This window comes from Eptatretus burgeri, chromosome 3 (genome assembly GCF_056783735.1).
Source record: "Eptatretus burgeri isolate ZD-2024b chromosome 3, Ebu_testis_v1, whole genome shotgun sequence".
Classification (NCBI taxonomy): domain Eukaryota; kingdom Metazoa; phylum Chordata; class Myxini; order Myxiniformes; family Myxinidae; genus Eptatretus; species Eptatretus burgeri.
In genome coordinates this window covers 4,256,900-4,276,175 of record NC_140963.1, presented here as the reverse complement: position 1 = coordinate 4,276,175, position 19,276 = coordinate 4,256,900, and the positions used below count along the sequence as shown (strand labels likewise).

Genomic DNA, 19,276 nt, shown 5'->3' with positions numbered 1-19,276 from the left:
GGCTCAGTGACATTCCTGAAAAGAGCCCTTGGAATAAAACTCTGAGAACAATTGCACAATTTAGGCCATGAATCATGATCCTTCACCAAAACGAGGGTGGATACTTCGAGTCCTGGGAGGGCTCTGTTCCACCTTCTGAAACCTGAATTGTGGAGATAACAATCAATGATACACACCTTGCTTGTGTATTTCAACAGATGCAGGACTGCCAGTGCTGCATTCAGACACAGTGATGCGAGGTGATGGTGAGGTATTGTGGCTGGTGGAGCAGTCACCATTACAGCCATGCCGAGTGCTCAGTGCACTTCGACCATAAATCAATTCGGACTCGAGTGGTGTCTGTGTGTCCACACTGCGTGTGCTGCTGCTCCTCCGCTGACTTGGCAATGGTGCCTGGTGCCCATCAATACCGTCCCACTGCTGGGAAAACAATGACAAGCAAGAGAACTAGTACATAAATACAAATGCAACTTCTGAGAAGCAATTAGTAATTGCTCTCGACAAAAACGGACACACCCTTCAGAACCAAAGAAATCCATTGTTTTAAGTGAAGATAACTTCCAAAAAAATTAAAAGCACATAGAATGGAGAAAATGCACAAATACAATGTTGTTCGATAGCACTGCAGGATTAATATTGTCATGTCCACGCTGGTCAAGACCGACCTGGATAGCAGAACGGTTCTACCTTGGAGGCGAACATGTGATCTTTGGAGATGAATGTGCATGCGGGACGGGAGGGCGGCAAGGACGCATAGCAGATGGAGGCACACGCAAGAGTTTATACTCGAACCCACAACGAATAGACAGACACAAGCAATCTTAATAAATAGGGTTTAATGAAGATAAATCAAGTATTCATAACAGGAATACATCAAAGCGTAATAATGAAAATAAATCAAAGCATGAGGTAATCTACAGCCTAAAGTCGAGGCGCCTCGACACACAGTTACAAAAACGGACAAGGGGAAAGATTTTAAAAAAGAAAAGAAAAATCCCTCTCTTTATTCTGGCACTTAGCTTTGTCCAGACATGGTCCTTAAGAACTTGATCGAACCGCTTCATCCTGCACGGGAAGCCGCAAAATGGTGCCAAGCTGCTCTTTGTGGCCAAGCCGGGAGATAATCTGCGCGGACGGTATTCCAATGCTAAGGACCCAGAAACCGCCGTACGGTTTCTTTTCACGAGTGAATATGCCAACTGTTCCTCTCTTGAACAAAGTCCGTTCACAACGATCGCCCACCTTCCTCTTCGACCATACGACAAGACGATTTCTGACACCCAGTGACAAGGCCATGAGGCACGCTCTTCTTCCCTCTTCAGAAACGTACATGCTTTACGACTCCGCCGAAAAGTCAATGGCTAGTGTTTTGCTCCAGCAAGCGAACAAATTCGCCTCAGCATGAACATGAGAATCTTGCAGCCTTCTTCGGCGTGTCGAGGAGAAGCCAGCGAGTGAGAGCCTTCTGTCTCCACTACATACCTCACCCAACTATATCCTCTCCGATCATGTCCCCCCCCACCTTCCTCCTCTTACGTCACACCGCCCAATTCCAAGCCTCGGGGTGTGGCTTGTTGGCACGAAGCTGAGAAGGCGGGATTTCTTGCCTGCTCGGAAATGTTCAGCCCTGTTGTTGTTGAAAGCGTGGTTCTTTTATTTCGGGTTTTGCAAATGCAAAAACATAAGAAAAGGTCACAGAGGGCAATCACATACCGGGAGAAATTGGCCTTAAACCCACCCAAATTAACACAGCACCACCACCCCCACCCCACCTCCACCCCCATGTGGTGACACGTAACAACTTAAGCTGACAGTTTTCCGCACTTAAATTACATCCAGATGTCTCCTGCTCGTCCACAGACCATGCTACTCTATACAATCCAACCTTTACTATGAAGTCCCTCCATCTACCCCACAAACATAACAATATTGTAACACAGAAAAAGTGTGTGTGTGTGTGGGGGGGGGGTCCATAATTAGATCGTGTTAAGAATAGTATGGACTATGTGATCGCATAATGTAGGCTCCTCTTGTAATAGCTACTCGAATGCAAGACCCATCGCTTCAGTGACGGGAACACCAATCTTTGTGCAATTACTAAAAAAAGCTAGAATGGCACTCTGAAGCAAGATTTGCATTCAATCCAATATGGCTGCCAGACTACGTGACCTATTTATTATTTGTGAACACCCTGGTCTCCCCAAGGTTTGGAGAACATGTGGGTGGTTTCCCCTCGATCTGTCAAGCTGTTCTGAAGATTTTGAAAGGTTTATTTTTTTTAAAAAACCATAGCTGCCAAACCATGTGATCCATGACGTCATAGGTGGAGAACTTCATGGATAGACGATCCTTATAGGCCATCAGCCGTAAGCTGTATCGTGCAATTTCGTTCCACTCATCGTGGGGGGGGGGGGGCAGACAAAATCTTCATAATATGAGAGTATATATCCAAATACATACGTATGCAAAAGTTCTCTACTCAAATAGCTGCAGTTTTTGTGTATTTTCATCTTGAAAATCGATGCATTCCCAGCGTTCTCTCATTTGAACTCGGATCACGTGTGGGCCACGTGACGCCTCGGCAGCCAATAGATCGGCTGACATCGTATGCAAGTTACGTCAGACTGTCACATGACCAGATAAGTTGTCCAAGGTGGAAGCTTCCTGCAGGGAGGAAATCACCGGCAGCTGATCGGCGATTTTTGATGAATATGGCGTGAGGATGCTCCCCAGTGTATTATTCACCAGGACAATGTAGCGAACGAAGAAGTCAAACGTTTTATGCCTGTAAGATGGGATAAATGGAGAGAAAGCGTCAAGAAATGGCTTGTCTTAGACACGAACGACGTTTAGCTGGACGTTTAGCTGAGAGTGCCGGTGTAAAGATTTCAAGTTAACCCTGGGGGTAGCTTGAAATAGATTTCATCCTACCCCCTACGATTTCAGATTACCCCCCCCCCGTAAAACATTTATTTATGTTGTTTATTTACAAAAAATAGTAATTTAATTGATATTGAAAACGAATTAGGGAAAAACCATTGACCACGTGACCGCCTTAAAAGAGTTTGCAATGAATTTTGATTTTATTATGAATGATTTTATTTTAATATTGTTATTAATTGAAATCAGTATTTCTCATACAGTTATAGTTTTTGCCACATTTTAATGAAATCCTTCTTTGATATAGTTGATCCAAATAGACATACTGGTTTATCTTTTTAACCAACTCAGACTATATTTACAATTATGGAAACAACGCAATAAAATCAATGTATAAGAAAGGCAATGAAAACAGCTTATTTTAAATTCACAGTTTCGTTGTGGTGGTGGTGGTCGTATGGCAGCTTAGCTGCCGGGGTAGCTCTCATTTCTTGAAGCGCGACTGTGTTGCTGATGCAGTGCCCCTCTACCAGTACACACACTGGAACTGGTACTCATTTCACCGACCTCAGAAGGATGACAGGCTGAGTGTGTAGCCTGGTGTTGGCTCAGTGGTTAGGGTGGTGGCTTGGGATCCTAGGGTCCTGAGTAGTGGTTAGGGTGGTGGCTTGGGATCCTAGGGTCCTGAGTAGTGGTTAGGGTGGTGGTTTGGGATCCTAGGGTCCTGAGTAATGGTTAGGGTGGTGGCTTGGGATCCTAGGGTCCTGAGTTTGAGCCCGTCGTCCACTGAATTAATACACCGGGGGGTTGACTCAGCCTGTCATCCTTCCGAGGTTGGTGAAATGAGAGCTACCCCGGCAGCTAAGCTGCTATACGACCACCACCAGCACAACGAAATTGTGAATTTAAAATAAGCTGTTTTCATTGCCTTTTCTTATACATTGATTTTATTGCCTTGTTTCCATAATTGTAAATATAGTCTGAGTTGGTTAAAAAGATAAACCAGTATGTCTATTTGGATCAACTATATCGAAGAAGGATTTCATAAAAATGTGGCAAAAACTATAACTGTATGAGAAATACTGATTTCATTTAATAACAATATTAAAACTAGAACGGGCACTCATAGAGCGCATACCTTCGCCGCCACTACTTTTTTTGTTCTTGGTATGAGTGTAGGGAACTGGTTTCATATGAATGGTCTTATGACACAAACCACATATCTATAATGTCATGACCCCCCCCCCTCGACTTTCGGGGGCTACGGACTAAACAACAATCAACTCACATCGTTTTGGCGAGTCTTCACTCGCAAGCTCGGTGAATACAACGTTTCAACAAGAGAAGGTAATCTCGTTTGTTGCTGGTTTCATGCAAATCGAATAAGAATTGACTGAGTTATGCCGAAAACCGCATATTTTTTCAAGGGCGTGACCCCCCCCCCCGACATTTTACCCCAACCGGTGACATGTGTTATGACGTCATTGTGTCACAAGATTGGGCATTAAATTCTGAACATTTTGGTGCTGGGTTCTGACAAAAACCCACATATTTTTCAAGGTCGTGATCCCCCTGACCTTTGATCCCTAACCGGTAACATGAGTATGGGCGTTATTGTGTCATATTGCATATCACAAGATGAGGCGTTGAATTCTGAACATTTTGGCGTTAGTTGCATGCAAATTGAATAAAAATTGACCGTGTTTTCGTAAAAAGACGATTTTGACCTTTTCGTGACCTTGACCTTGACCTTTGACCCGAACGATCCCAAAATCTAATCGAATGCTTCCTGGCTAATAACTAATCATCCCACCAAATTTCATGCAATTCGGTTTAATACTTTTTGAGTTATACGAATCACAAGATTACAAATAAATAAATAAATAAATAAATAAATAAATAAATACACGCCGACCAAAACATAACCTTTCGCAGAATGCGAAGGTAATAAAATCATTCATAATAAAATCAAAATTCAATGCAAACTCTTTAAAAGCTGTCACGTGGTCAATGGTTTTTCCCTAATTAGTTTTCAATATCAATTAAATTACTATTTTTTTGTAAATAAACAACATAAATAAATGTTTGGGGGGGGTAATCTGAAATCGTAGGGGGTAGGATGAAATCGATTTTAAGATACCCCCGGGGGTAACTTGAAATCTTTACACCGGCACTCTCGGCTAAACGTCGTTCGTGACCGTCTAAGACGAGCCATTTGTTGACACTTTCTCTCCATTCATCCCATCTTACAGACGGAAAACGTTTGACTTCTTCGTTCGCTACATTGTCCTGGTGAATAATACACTGGGGAGCGTCCTCACCCCATATTCATCAAAAATCGCCGATCAGCTGCCGGTGATTTCCTCCCTGCAGGAAGCTTCCACCTTGGACAACTTAGCTGGTCACGTGACAGTCTGACGTAATTTGCATGCGATGTCAGCCGATCTATTGGCTGTCAAGGCGTCACGTGGCCCACACGTGATCAGAGTTCAAATGAGAGAACGCTGGGAATGCATCGATTTTCAAGATGAAAATACACAATAACTGCAGCTATTTGAGTGGAGAACTTTTGCATACGTATGTATTTGGATATATACCATCATATTATCAAGGTTTTGTCTATCCCCCCCCCCCCAATGAGTGGAACGAAACTTGATTTTCAAGCACTTTCTGAGCCATGGCTGATGGCCTATTATGGATAGGCGATCATACCTGTAAAGTTTCACCTCGATCTGTTCAGCCGTTTTGGCGAAGATTTTTGAAGGTTTTCATGTAAAGAAGATTTTTGAAGGTTTTCATGTAAAGAAGATTTTTGAAGGCTTTTCCCGGCAGTGGTTTCAGGATGTGTTGGACATCAAAAAGCTTTGGAGTTATTCGCTTCATGGGGGTTACCTTTTGCTTGTGGATCAGGGCAGTACTGCCTGACCCCACATCCCAACATACACTTCATAACAGGCTTTGGTGTCCTCAAAACAGATGTCAAAGTCAACATCTGGTAGCTTAAAATATTTCCGAGATTCTGAAGCACTTACACCCAAAGTTTGGAGCCTCGAGGTGCTTCCATTTCGGCCGTAAAACAATAACGTAGAAACACACTGTGGTGAATTGAGGTGAATTGAGGGACATGACGCGGGATCACATGTTGTGCGTCTCGCGTATAAGGGGAGGTCTCAGCGGCACGGGGTGATTGTCCCCGGGGCATTGCCATTTACATCGGCTGTTCACTTGATGCTCGTTAACTGAAGGTGCTCATTGACTGGTGAGAATGGAGATTATATCGAACTCCGTGCTTACGCGGATTTATTCTGCGTTGATTAATTGCACATGTATACGTTACTGCTTATGTACTCCTAGCTGAACCTGTATTCCCCGGTGTGCCCGTAGAAGCGGCTCCAATCAAATGCAATAAAGCCTAAACTCTGAAGGTTCATCTCTCGCTCTCATTTCAATTTATTCCATTTGGTTTTCTCGGCTCTCTCAACCAACGATGGACAAGATCTACAAACCAGAGAGGTTCGACGCAGACCCAAACGCGACTGACGCAGAAATGAAATGGTCGCATTGGTTCTGTTCCTTCTCACACTATCTGACCATCATCGAGGAAGGAGCCGACAAATTTGCCGCTCTCGTGAATCATGTCTCGCCCAGCGTGTACAGGCTCTTCTCGGGGTGCGACACTTACGAAGCAGCGATTGACGTGCTGCAGGCGCTCTACGTGAAGCCCAAGAACGAGGTATACATACGACATCTTCTCAACACACGCAAGCAAGCAGCCGGGGAGACAATCGATCAGTTCCTGCAAGCTCTGAATCAGCTGGGAAAAGACGGCAGCTTCCGGGCCGTAAGCGCCGAGGAACACCGAAAGGAAGCCACACGGGAGGCATTCATCCAAGGACTCAGATCAGCCCACAGACGGCAACGCTTACTAGAGAAAGCGCAACCCACTCTTGACAAGGTAGTCGATCAGGCACGAGCGATGGATACGGCTCAGCAGCAATCTGAGTCATTTGGGACACCGATGCTGCTAATGAACGCTGCTACGGTGGGAACTCAAGGAACCCCACTGGCACAGACACAGCCAGACATAGGGGATGGAGAAACACCCGAGGAGCCGGATACCCAGGCCACGTCAAACTCCTCAGCAACCGCTCCGGTTGGTAAATGCTTCTTTTGTGGGTACAAAAGGCATCCTCGTCAAAAATGTCCCGCCAGAGATGCCACATGCATGAATTGCGACAAGAAAGGGCATTATGCCAGGGTATGTAAATCTACTCTAAGGAGAAATAAACCCACTTCTGCGGCTCTCTACTCGCAAAATAAATTAACTGCAGCCTCCCGGGGAATCTATCCAAGGCTATCATCAACGTACGAATTAACGGGCATATGGCTGAGGCACTGATTGATACCGGTAGCTCTGAAAGTTTCGTCAACAGCTCGCTAGTGAAGGGCAGGAAATGGGTAATCCACCCGACTGACAATACGGTATGCATGGCCGCCACCTCACTACAATCCCGCGTACGAGGGTACTGCAATGTTGAATTGGACGTAAAAGGGTACACGCATCGGGATGTAAGGGTACTGGTGCTTCGTGATTTGTGCGCAGACGTAATTCTGGGTCATAATGTCCTCAAGCAGCACACGAGCGTCGAAATACCCTTTGGAGGAAGCAACCTCGTCTAATTTTAAATGCGTTGACCACCGCGGAGGTGACGTCCCCCCAGCTGTTCGCTAACTTGTCGCCGGTCTGCAAACCGATAGCGATTAAATCGCGGCGATATACCACTGCTGACATGAATTTCATCACTTCAGAAACCAAGCGATTACTGGAAGAAGGAATTATAGAACCGAGCGACTCGCCATGGCGCGCACAGGTGTTAGTAACCAGCAGTCAGAACCATAAGAAACGAATGGTTGTCGATTATTCCCAAACGGTCAATCGTTTTACCCAACTCAATGCCTACCCCCTGCCGCGCATAGATGAGATGGTCGAACGCGTGGCCAATTATAAGGTATTCAGTACCATCGACTTGCGAAGTGCCTATCATCAAATTCCCATCCGAGAGGAAGACAAACCTTACACTGCATTCCAGGCAGGGAGGCGCCTCTACCAATTCAGGAGAATACCTTTCGGTGTCACGAATGGGGTAGCTTGCTTCCAACGGGTTATGGACGACATCATCTCAGATGAAAACCTCAAAGACACTTTTGTTTACGTGGATAATGTCACAGTGTGCGGTAGGGATCAGAGGGAACATGATAGGAATCTAGACAGATTCTTGAGCATTGCTAGAAAATATAATCTGACTCTCAACTACGAGAAATGCGTATTCTCGGCAAGGTCAATTGACCTTCTCGGCTGCACGATAGCCGACGGCACAATTAAGCCTGACCCTGAGCGATTGCGCCCGCTCCGTGAGCTTCCACCACCTCAGGACTTGCAGACAATGCGCCGGGTGATCGGCATGTTCGCTTACTATGCGAGATGGATTTCGCAATACTCCGAGAAAATACATCCCCTAGTGCATTGCAAAAACTTTCCACCAGATGCCGCTGTTGTAAGAGCTTTCCACAACCTCAATGATGATATCAGTAAGTCCGTGGTTTTATCGATCGACAGCTCGGTGCCCTTTGTGGTGGAAACCGACGCTTCAAATCACGCCATAGCTGCTACACTTAATCAGTCTGGGCGGCCGGTCGCGTTCTTCTCGAGAACTCTCTCTAGAAGCGAGCAGAGACACTCAGCGATAGAGAAGGAAGCGTACGCCATCGTCGAAGCGCTGCGGAAATGGAGACATTATTTACTGGGAAACCACTTCACGCTCGTCACGGACCAACGATCCGTGGCATTCATGTTTGATGGGAAAAATAACGGGAAAATTAAGAATGAAAAAATTATGAGATGGCGGATAGACCTAGCTTGCTACAGTTACGACATTGTTTACCGGCCCGGGAAGGAAAACCCTGCTGCAGATACCTTCTCTCGGGTCTACAGTTCGGCAACAATCAGTCAGGCTTTGCAAGACCTCCATGTGTCTCTGTGCCACCCGGGGGTAACCAGGATGGCACATTTCGTGCGCAGACAAAATCTTCCCTATTCTGTTGAAGATATTAAACAAATGAATGCTTCATGCCCTGTTTGTGCTGAACTAAAACCCAGATTCTTTGGCGCGGCATCTGGCAGACTGATCAAGGCCACTTCCCCCTTCGAGAGACTAAACATCGACTTCAAAGGGCCCCTGCCGACCGAGACAGACAACAGATACATATTCACCGTTGTTGATGAATATTCAAGGTTCCCTTTCGCATTTCCGTGCTCGGATATGACCTCGGGCACTGTCGTGAAATGTCTCTCTGACCTCTTCGCTATGTTTGGGAAACCCTCGTACATACATTCAGACAGAGGGCCGTGTTTCATGTCGGCCGGGCTAAAACAATTCCTACTAGAGCTCGGCATAGCAACTAGTCGAACGACGGGTTACAACCCACAGGGAAACGGGCAGGTGGAAAGGTATAATGGAGTTATTTGGAAAGCCGTAACTCTGGCGCTGAAATCGAGAGGACTGGGCCCCGAGCGGTGGGAGGTTACTCTTCCCGACGCTCTGAATTCCATACGCTCTTTGCTCTGCACGTCCACCAATGCAACTCCTCACGAACGAATGTTTACTCACCAACGACGTTATGTTGACGGTCAAACGGTGCCCAACTGGCTGACCCATCCCGGTACAGTGTTCATGAAACGCCCGGTCCGACAAAGCAAGTATGAACCCCTGGTGGAGGGGGTCGAACTCATTGACACTAATCCAGAGTATGCTCATGTCAGGCTCCCGGATGGCAGGGAGACCACTGTGTCGGTTCGCCATCTGGCTCCCTCAGGTACTCCTCCCGCCGGTACACCACCTTCTGGCACTCCTCCTTCTGACATTTCCCCCCCAGGAACTCCGCCGGGCGACGGGGCTGCCGCGTTCCACCCGAGAGCGATCGAGGAGTCATCCCCGGCACAAGTCGAGGCTCACCAAGAGGATCGGGAGTCTCCCTCAAGTGAAACTGCCGTTTACTCCCGGAGAGGTCGACGAATAAGGCCCCCACGACGACTCAATCTGTAAAGGGGATTATCGGCATTCTCGCTGCTCATGCTCCCATATGCTCATTATATCATATATCGATGCTCATTTCCATGCTCCTACAACTCAAAATAATCACTGCTTGGCATGTATGCTTCTGTAGACCTATTAGTCCGCGTTGCTTGAAATGTATACTCCTATAGTGCTAAAGCAATCATGGTGTGTAAGATGGGCCCCTAGTTACATTTTAAAGGTGGGGAGAATGTGGTGAATTGAGGTGAATTGAGGGACATGACGCGGGATCACATGTTGTGCGTCTCGCGTATAAGGGGAGGTCTCAGCGGCACGGGGTGATTGTCCCCGAGGCATTGCCATTTACATCGGCTGTTCACTTGATGCTCGTTAACTGAAGGTTCTCATTGACTGGTGAGAATGGAGATTATATCGAACTCCGTGCTTACGCGGATTTATTCTGCGTTGATTAATTGCACATGTATACGTTACTGCTTATGTACTCCTAGCTGAACCTGTATTCCCCGGTGTGCCCACAGAAGCGGCTCCAATCAAATGGAATAAAGCCTAAACTCTGAAGGTTCATCTCTCGCTCTCATTTCACACACAAACAAACGCACAAACACTTGAAAATTTTTATAAGTTAACAGTTAGAATTTCAACTCTTCTAACTACATCCAGTAAATACTTCCTTTGCAACCATGATGATGTTAATTAACAATTGTGCCTATTTCAACAAGAAAAAAAACAAAAAATGTTTGTAATTATCCTTCTTTGAAAACGTTAAATTTAAAGTCATCTCAAGGTTTCTTAAATCTTGGTGATCCTGCTTAGAGGAAGCCTTGCGACGTGCAGTAGTTTGTAGAAGGTATTTGTTGTTGCTTTGATGGAAAAATAAAAAATCAAAATTGTACATTTGAGACCAACATTGTAGGTCTCGGCTGAATCATTCTGCTGACTGACATTACAGTTATTCCATCATGTTGAGCAAACTCACTCGGAGCAGAAAATCATTTTCTCCACCATCACAGATGAACATGTGCTCGAGCTCCTGGTTCACACCCTCTATGCTGTTCTTTGTGACGCGCGGTGAAGCTGTCTTGAAACAATGTCGAGTGCCAGACACAGGAATCGGGTTCGATCTGCATATTGACACCTGAAAAAATGAGCACAAATAACAGGCCGATTGGGCCATCAAAGCATGTAATAATACAAAATGTTTTCTTTTATTCTTTACAGGAGGGAGGCCCATGGAAAAACAAGGGAGAGCCACCAGTGGGGATAATAGCAAGATTATGAATGAACAGGAAAAGAGGAGAGGGAGGAAACACTGAAACTTGCAAGTAAGATGGTTCGGTAAGGAAAGGTTAACAGGGGTAAAACAATATCATGGGTCAAAATTGGTGATGACAAGAGATGGTGATGCACTGCTTACTTAAAGCACTGGAAGGAAGAGTGAGACAGAACAGCCTCTGGAAGGGGATTCCATTGATGGGAGAAGTGAGAAATATAAGAGGTGTAAGTTTTCCACTGGACAAGCATATGCCTAGATAAGTACTATTTTATCCCAATGTCTGCATCGTCACATTCACACACAAACTGAAACAGTCAATATTGTTTTACAATTTCATAATCAGCCAATTACTCCATACGTCACACACAAATGGTGCAGAGGTATCACATTTGCCATTGCCTAATCTTGGTTGGTTTCTGCACCCAACTATAAACTGTGGGATTGGTGTTGTACAGGCCAGGTATTGCATCATAATGCGTGTTGGTAAGCTGTGTGTCCTATCTGGCAGCATTTGTTGGTAGATTCTAAGATCCTGCAGTATCTTTCATGAAGAGTAGGTGAGTTATTGTCGGTACCTTGAATAAATTACAAATCCTTGCCAAAATCAGTCCCCAATTGAACATCAAGCCTGGCTGGCCAGTTCAAGAAAGATTTGGATCAAACTTCCTTCTTGGCTGATAACACAAAGAAGGTGGGGATAATTGTTGCTGTTGAAGTAGTTCAAATAAGTCAGATAACAGCGAACGGACTCAGAGTTTAGTGAATGATCAAACAGTTTCCCAGTTGTACGGGATCCAAAATATGCACCTTTGATTTATGCACTGCTCATAATATCAGCTCCAACCCCCCCCCCCCCCCCCCATATTTCCACTCCTTTCATCTGCTGATGCAACAATCTGGAAAATGGGTAGATCTCCTATAGGATGCTGTAGGCTAAGAGTTTGGAGAACAAGGCAGGGTTCTGGACTATGTCAAATGAACGAGGTATTCCAGCCTGAGATCGATATCTTGTCTGAGACGCCATTGTTGGGAGAGCAGCATTAGCATGTCCAGGTTGGGGTGACCTGGTTAGAAATAAAACTGCTGGTCTGAGATAAGGCCGTTGGAGAAAAGGAAAGATTTTATCAATTGCAATGATGAATTCCACATATGTACGTTAGCTAATAAATGTAAGTAAGCCAAAAGGCCTGGAATCAAGTCATTAAGAGGATCTGGTTTTGCACCATTTCTGTGTTGTACAGCTCTCTCATAACAGCCAGAGATGTGGACTCTCACAAGAACATTATCAGATGAACCAATAAGAACAATAGGAAAACAGGACATGTTACAGGGAAAGTTGGTAATTGCCAGGTTCAGAAGGGAGGATTTGCAATTTGCAGAAATCTCAGTCAGAAAGTTCACAGATTAGATCAGGGGTGAGGCTTGATGACAGGGCATAGACAGGGGTTGGACAAGTGTTATTTCTTGTCCTCAGGAAGGGGAGGACAAGAGCACTGTAACCATTTTACTCAACACTATCTCTTTAATTAGAGCAATTGACATCACACTTGTGCTAAGAAACAATGAAATAACGACTGTATTTTCACGCATATTACCTGTGGGCGATGTGTTAAATTAGTTCCAAAAAACTTCCAGCTGTGGGTCATACGGCACATGACAATCACAGTGGGGGCAATTTAAATGATCAAGGAGAAACAAAAAGAGGGAGTTTTTTTTTCAAGTTTAATTGTAATATTTTTTTAATTACGGTCCTTTCACTTATTTTACCGACGTATATGTTTATATCTACACCAATACAAGGCGATGTGTGCATGTGTGTCAGTGTGTCTCCTCCGTAACTCCAAAACCATGAACCCGAGCAGCCTGAAACTTTGCATGCAAAGGAACTCCAATGAAGTGCATGAGTGAAAATGGGTGCTTGTGTTCATTTAAAAACCCCTTTTGAAGATATAATAATTAATGGCCTTATTTAATTATATCCTTCACGATCCTTGGCCACCTCTGGGGTCTAAAGGCGTTTCCTGGATGACCTTGCTGGGGTCTGAACCCACTATGTTTTTGGCCTACTCAACCATGCTTTGACTTGGAACAGGCCACAATGATTTCTTAATGACAAAGTTTGTTTTTTTCACTTTCTTCACTCATATTATCGAATGCCGGTTCATCATCGCTACAAATCGCTGGGTATACTGCAGTGTTTATAAACGCCTGTAGATACAAGCGCTCATGGCCTTATTTAATGTGTATCTTGTCAAGGGCACTGATCAATCACAGACTCGAGCGTGGCCAAGAATGCATCCTTCACGGTGAGATCACTCAACTCAGTCGGAGCATAAACAGAGACCAGGGAAATGACACCCAAGGAGTGACGAATCCTCAGTCTCATAATGCGCTCGTTGACCGGTGTTACCTCAATTATAATTTTCTAAAAATCCATAGATATCATGATAATTATCATTGGAGTCAGCTTATTGGACACAGCTACAGCAACTCCTTGGGAATGGTAACCATCAGAGTGACCAGACCAATAGTAGGTGTAACCACCCACCATGATCTCGCCGCAATCCGGTCTCCGAACCTCAGAGAGTGTGCAATACCGATGTCCAAATGCTTGAGCTCAGACGATAACAGAGATGGGTGATCATCCTCTCTTAGCGAAAGGACATTCCAGGCACCCACCCAAAGGGACCGCCTCAGGTTAACCCAAGGAGACCGCCGTCTGGTGGACGACACCTCAGCACCACTCCGACACACTCTCCCGCAATCTGACCTGGGAATGCTACCCCGTGGTTTCCCTGCTATCATCAAACATTGGGGGTCCCGAAGGCTTTGCCCCAATCCCGTCATCCGTTGAGCTGCCCTGCGAAGGGAAGCTGCACAGGAGGTACTCCCACAGAGTGGGTTTTCAGATTTCTTTGCATTTTTGGGGTTTTCAGATTTCTTTATGTTTTAGTGTTTTGCGGAATGAAAGGTTTTACAGTGGCCGTAGTGCAAATCCTGCCACCAACCTTCAAATAAGAAGTAACCCAACTACAGGAGGACATCCGCAGACACAGTTGGGCACTAGATACGGATGGCCGTTGGCTCACAAGGAGCTCCTCCACCCTTTGACAGGTTTTGTTTTTAATCCTGCTGGGTGTCCATATCCAAACACCCTCCTCACCAAAAAACCTGGTGGGGGAGACGGTTTAGTCACCGACAACCCGACCATGGAACAGGTTAGTACAGGTTTACATGATACCTGTAGCAAGTCACAGATCCAATCTGGCCTGACCTGACACTGGTCTCCCTCCCTTACCTCAAATGGACACACAGCTGGTACTGCACATGAAAAGGCTGAATGCCGAAACTCCGTATTTGCTTATAAATAGTGTCCCAAACCTATCACTTTCTGTACCCACCTTACCCAGTCGCACCCAGTTGTTCCTGGCCTCTATGTCCTTTTCTCCTGACAAGGTGGAAAGCTTGCTGTCAAACCTCAACTCAGATTCAGCAACCGGTCCAGACGGCATCAGCCCACATGTCCTAAAAACCTGCTCATCTGCTCCTGCTCACCCTATCTCTATTCTATTCACCCTCTCATTTGCTCAAGGTCATCTGTCACCTGCTTGGAAATCAGCAAACATTACCGCTCTGCATAAAAGGTGCAAAAGCAAATCCCTTCAACTACAGACCAATCAGCCTTCTCCCAATCATCAGCAAGGTTATGGAATCCATCATCGCTTTGGACATTAAATCCTTCCTCTTCTCCAATGGCTTGATTTCTGATCATCAATTTGGATTCAATCCAGGGCTCTCTACCCTGGATGTGCTACTTCTGCTCTCCCAAAAGTGCATGGAGATCCTCAATGCCAGACATGAAATCAGAGCCATCTCCTGAGACATATCGCGTGCTTTTGAGATGGTCTGGCACCCTGCCATGCCCACCAAAGTCTCCTCCTATGGTATTCAAGGCCATCTCAACTCATGGCTCGCAGACTTCCTCTCCTGTCGCAGACAATGTGTGGCCCGAAATGGAGTTCTCTCATCCACTCTTCCTGTCCAGGCTGGAGTTTCTCATGGCAATGTTCTGGGCCCTGTTCTTTTTCTGATTTTCAGCAATGAGCTCTCCGACTCTCTGGAAAATCCTCTTTATCTCTTTGCTGATGACTCCACCCTCTGCCATACCATGTCATCCCTCAGATAGCCAAGCAACAACCTCTTCACTCTCTGCAGATCTGGACAAAATCACAAGCTGGTCTAACACGTGGAACATGTCTTGCAATCCTGACAAATCTCACTATGTCTCAACAAAAGGACAGGCTGGAACCAACCCCCCCCATCTACTTTCCCAACAACCCTCTTCAAGAAGTCCTTTCATTAAAGCTTCTGGGTCTCACGATCAGCCATTGATCTTTCCTGGAAAAGCCACTTTTCCAAGCTGGCCTCCAAAGTCAATCGCCGACTGGGCTTGGTACACCTGGGCTCCTGACCACATACACAGTCTTAGTCCGCAGCCTGATGGAGTACTGCTCTCCCCATTGGGCTGGTGCTTCTGCCTCTTACCTCTCTCAGCTTCATGCTGTGGAAACCAAGGCATTTCGGATCATTGCGATCTCCCGCGATGAGGCTGAGTCTTTAGGTCTCTCACTCTCTCACCCCAGTAAGGTCGGTGGTCTTTCTGTCTTCCACCATCTCCTCTCCAGCCTGCCCCCCTGCTCTTTCTGAGACATTCCCCCCCCCCCACCTCATATTTCCGCAGGGCGCTCAAGGTCCGCCAGCAACCGCCTTCTGGTAAAACTACCAAAAGTCAAGAATCACTGCTCACCTTCACTCTTTCATTCCTCTTTTTCCCCACCTTTGGAACAAACTCCCACACTCTTTTCAATCCCATTCTTCCCTCCAGGTCTTCAAAACAGCTGGTCACCACCACCTCTCATCTTCCTCCATCCAAAACCATGATCTTTTCTACTCCTGCTAATTCACCCCAAACCCACCTCCATCAAATTCACTGCTTTCCTTCCTGAAAGTCCCCGTCATGTAAGGACCTGAAACTCACTGTTGTGTCAATCTTGTTTACACTGAGTACCCCGCCCTATCCCTCTCCCTTCCACAGATATCCTCATGTCTCTGTTCCCCACTGTTTTTTCCTTCCCTCTCCCACCCCTCTTGTTTCCTGCTACCCTTGTTGTACATTCTGTGTGTTAGCTCTCATACGAGCCTCGACAGTGGATGCAAACAAAACAAAAAGTGCAAATGTGCGCTGGGGTCAGTTCAATGTCGCCTGGATATCCCTGGAACTCCGCTAAATAACTACCCTCAACTGGAGCCCAGCACACGTTCATGGCTGGAGAGCGCTCACAAAAACCTGCACCCCATGTAAATCCCAGATCTCTGTTGCATGGCTAAGTTTGGGAACAAACAAGGCCATCTTCGGCTCTGGAGTCTGGCGGGGTGGAGCGACTTCTCAAAGTGGCATCTGCACACCAATAGAGACACTCGTATATGCCAACAGGGCATTTTGGTCCACTTTTTGCCTCCTCCTTCACCCAGGCTCTATAAAATAGCTGCAGAGAGGTCAGAGCCAAGCTAGCAGTCACCGAGGAGTTTCTGGGTCACCGCCAGGTCATCAAGTCATCGGCGTTCAGCTTCCGCTGTGTTCCGCAGCCAATCTTCATTAGCAATGGCATTTAAAGACTGTCTCACACGACACGTGAAGCTATTATCTCAGAGTTCTGTCTCTTCCATCTTGTCTCGTCTGCTGTAGATACACAAGCTAAAAAAGCAATTGCAGACATGCACTACTTCACTCTTCCTCATCACACTTGTACCTCATTTACACTTCATTTGCACCTCCCACTCACACACCATAAACACCCCCAGTTTTCTTCCTTCCTTCCCCCTAAGAAGCGTAGGTCTATCAGCCACGCCAGGTATTGAAAAGTCGTGAATGCCTCACCTGCCTCTCATATTTCTTGCTCTCTAATTTCATCACGTGTGTGTCTGATGGTGCCTGTATCGTTTGCATATGTTAAGATTGTAGAAGTTTTATATTGGTTTAGCTCTACCCTATCTCTTCTCTTTGAATATAACTGCATTTCTTTTGCTACCCCCCAAAAATCCTTGCTTTCCCCTGCTGTACAAATTGCCTGTAATAAAACCTTTCATTATTGCCATACATACTTTTCCTCAACCCCAAAAATAAATTGCTAATGTTTTCAATGTACCCAGCTTGTCCTGTCTTTTCCTTCATTGGTCCAGCATGGTCCGCAACTTAGTTTAGCCAGGAAGTTCTGCCCCACAAATTTGCTCTTGATAGCCAGCGCACACTCACTATTGCTCGTCAGTAATCCAGGTTTGTGCTGAGGACACGAGACCCCCCCCCCTTGGTTCAGCGTCCACAGGTAAGGTATCACGTGAAGTAGTGTAACCTCGCCACGATTGGCAGTGCCAATCGGTGTTCATGGTTGCTCGGCAACCTGCTGGTTTGTGGAGTTATCTGTGCCCGGCAGCCTCAGGACCGGGCGTTCAGGAGGGACCCGGATGCTTCTCCTCGTGGCGAGCCTCAAATCCCGAGTCCGTAACAATACGTTCCGTTGAAAAGTGTTATTCTTCCGAGTCATCTTCTTGTTGTTCAACTTCCTTCTGTGGATTAACAACACTGTTGATTATTTCAGTATCAGTCATAACACTTCAATTTCGGCTTCAGTAAAACTTTGAAGTGGAATATCGTCACTTCTTGCATCACCATACTGGAAATTTATTGGATTGTGATCTGTATATTTTTGTTCTCCTGAGATATCAAGCTGTCGTATCCCATGTCACAGATTGAAACGAGCCAGCCAGCCATCAGAAAAAGCACATTGATCAGTCAATCCAATCTGATCATAAAAATACTTAACCTTTTCAAATAACATCTGTCTTCCGATTGGCATTTCCTCCGAACGCTTGAGAGCAAACCTTTCATGCAGAACTTTATCTAGCTGCTCCATCTTTGGCTTGTGTGAAGTTCGGTGCTTTTCAGCAGCTTTGTCTCTGACTTGGTCGAAAGTTCCAGTAAGCTGTCCTTCTGGGCCTTGATGTCATAGATGGTTAACGATCCGACATTGTACTCACGCAGCAACGTGTTTCTATTTTCTCCCTGCTCCAGTCTCCTACAGTACATATGTCAATGTTTTGGTTGATTGTGAGAACAGAAGCCATGATTCTTTGGAAGGCAAACTACTTCTTCCCCAGAGTTTTCACTTACATGCGCTACCCAAGATTTGTGATCACGCGATTGGTGTTTGAGTAGAGAGAGCCGGATGCGTCATGGCAACGATTAGGACAAGGAGTCATCCTGGTGGTATTTTTTGATACGTTGAACCTTGAATCAGGAAACATCACCAAAGGGTTTTCAAAATCAAGGAAGTGAATACCTGACATTTTGAGAAGCCAAGAGATTTTCAGAGCAGCTCAGATGGTGCGAACTTACAAAGGATGAACAAAGCTCTTGAACCATGAGGCTGTGACGAAATGTCGTCGAATGAAAAGCCTCATTTTCACAGCCGAGGCTGGCTCGACTTTATCACATATTATTGTGTTTTGTCGGGGTAATAATCGGTGAGTCAGTTGTGTGGTTTTGTATAAACAACTTCATTGAGATCTCTCGCGTGCCAGTTGATCGAATGGGAGGGTTTATAAAGTGCTGGATAACACAGCTTTTACTGTACAAAGTTTCATTAAAAAGGTTTCAAAATGTGCCCGTAATTGCATATTTTGCAATTTGACCGTTTGACCCCACCCCAAGCGGCAGGGACAAAAATAATACTGCTCTTGCACCTTCTTGCCATGTTGTGATCATAACTACCACGTTTGATGAATTTATTCACAACCGTTTCGGAGTAAGATTGTGTGACGGACGGACGGACGGACAGACAGACTGTGCTGATTACAAAATATCCCCTCGTTTTTTTTTCCAAAAAGCGTGGGGATAACCAGTGAGTACACAATTCTACTGGTCAAGAACTGCTAATTAATATCTGGTAGAAAGATGAAACCTTTAATTACA

General features: G+C 45.7%; 1 protein-coding gene across 3 annotated transcripts in view; it reads right to left on the bottom strand.

The window, feature by feature from the left end:
• LOC147029310 (glucocorticoid-induced transcript 1 protein-like) overlaps nt 1-19,276 on the bottom strand; it is a 92,191-nt gene that overhangs the window by 15,104 nt on the left and 57,811 nt on the right. For all 3 annotated transcript variants that reach the window (XM_085872268.1, XM_085872267.1, XM_085872265.1), the window contains exons 5-6: nt 10,951-11,109; nt 177-420 (exon numbers count right to left, since the gene is read on the bottom strand). In XM_085872268.1, coding sequence (XP_085728394.1) covers nt 177-420; nt 10,951-11,109 — 403 coding nt within the window. The remainder of the gene's footprint in view (nt 1-176; nt 421-10,950; nt 11,110-19,276) is intronic.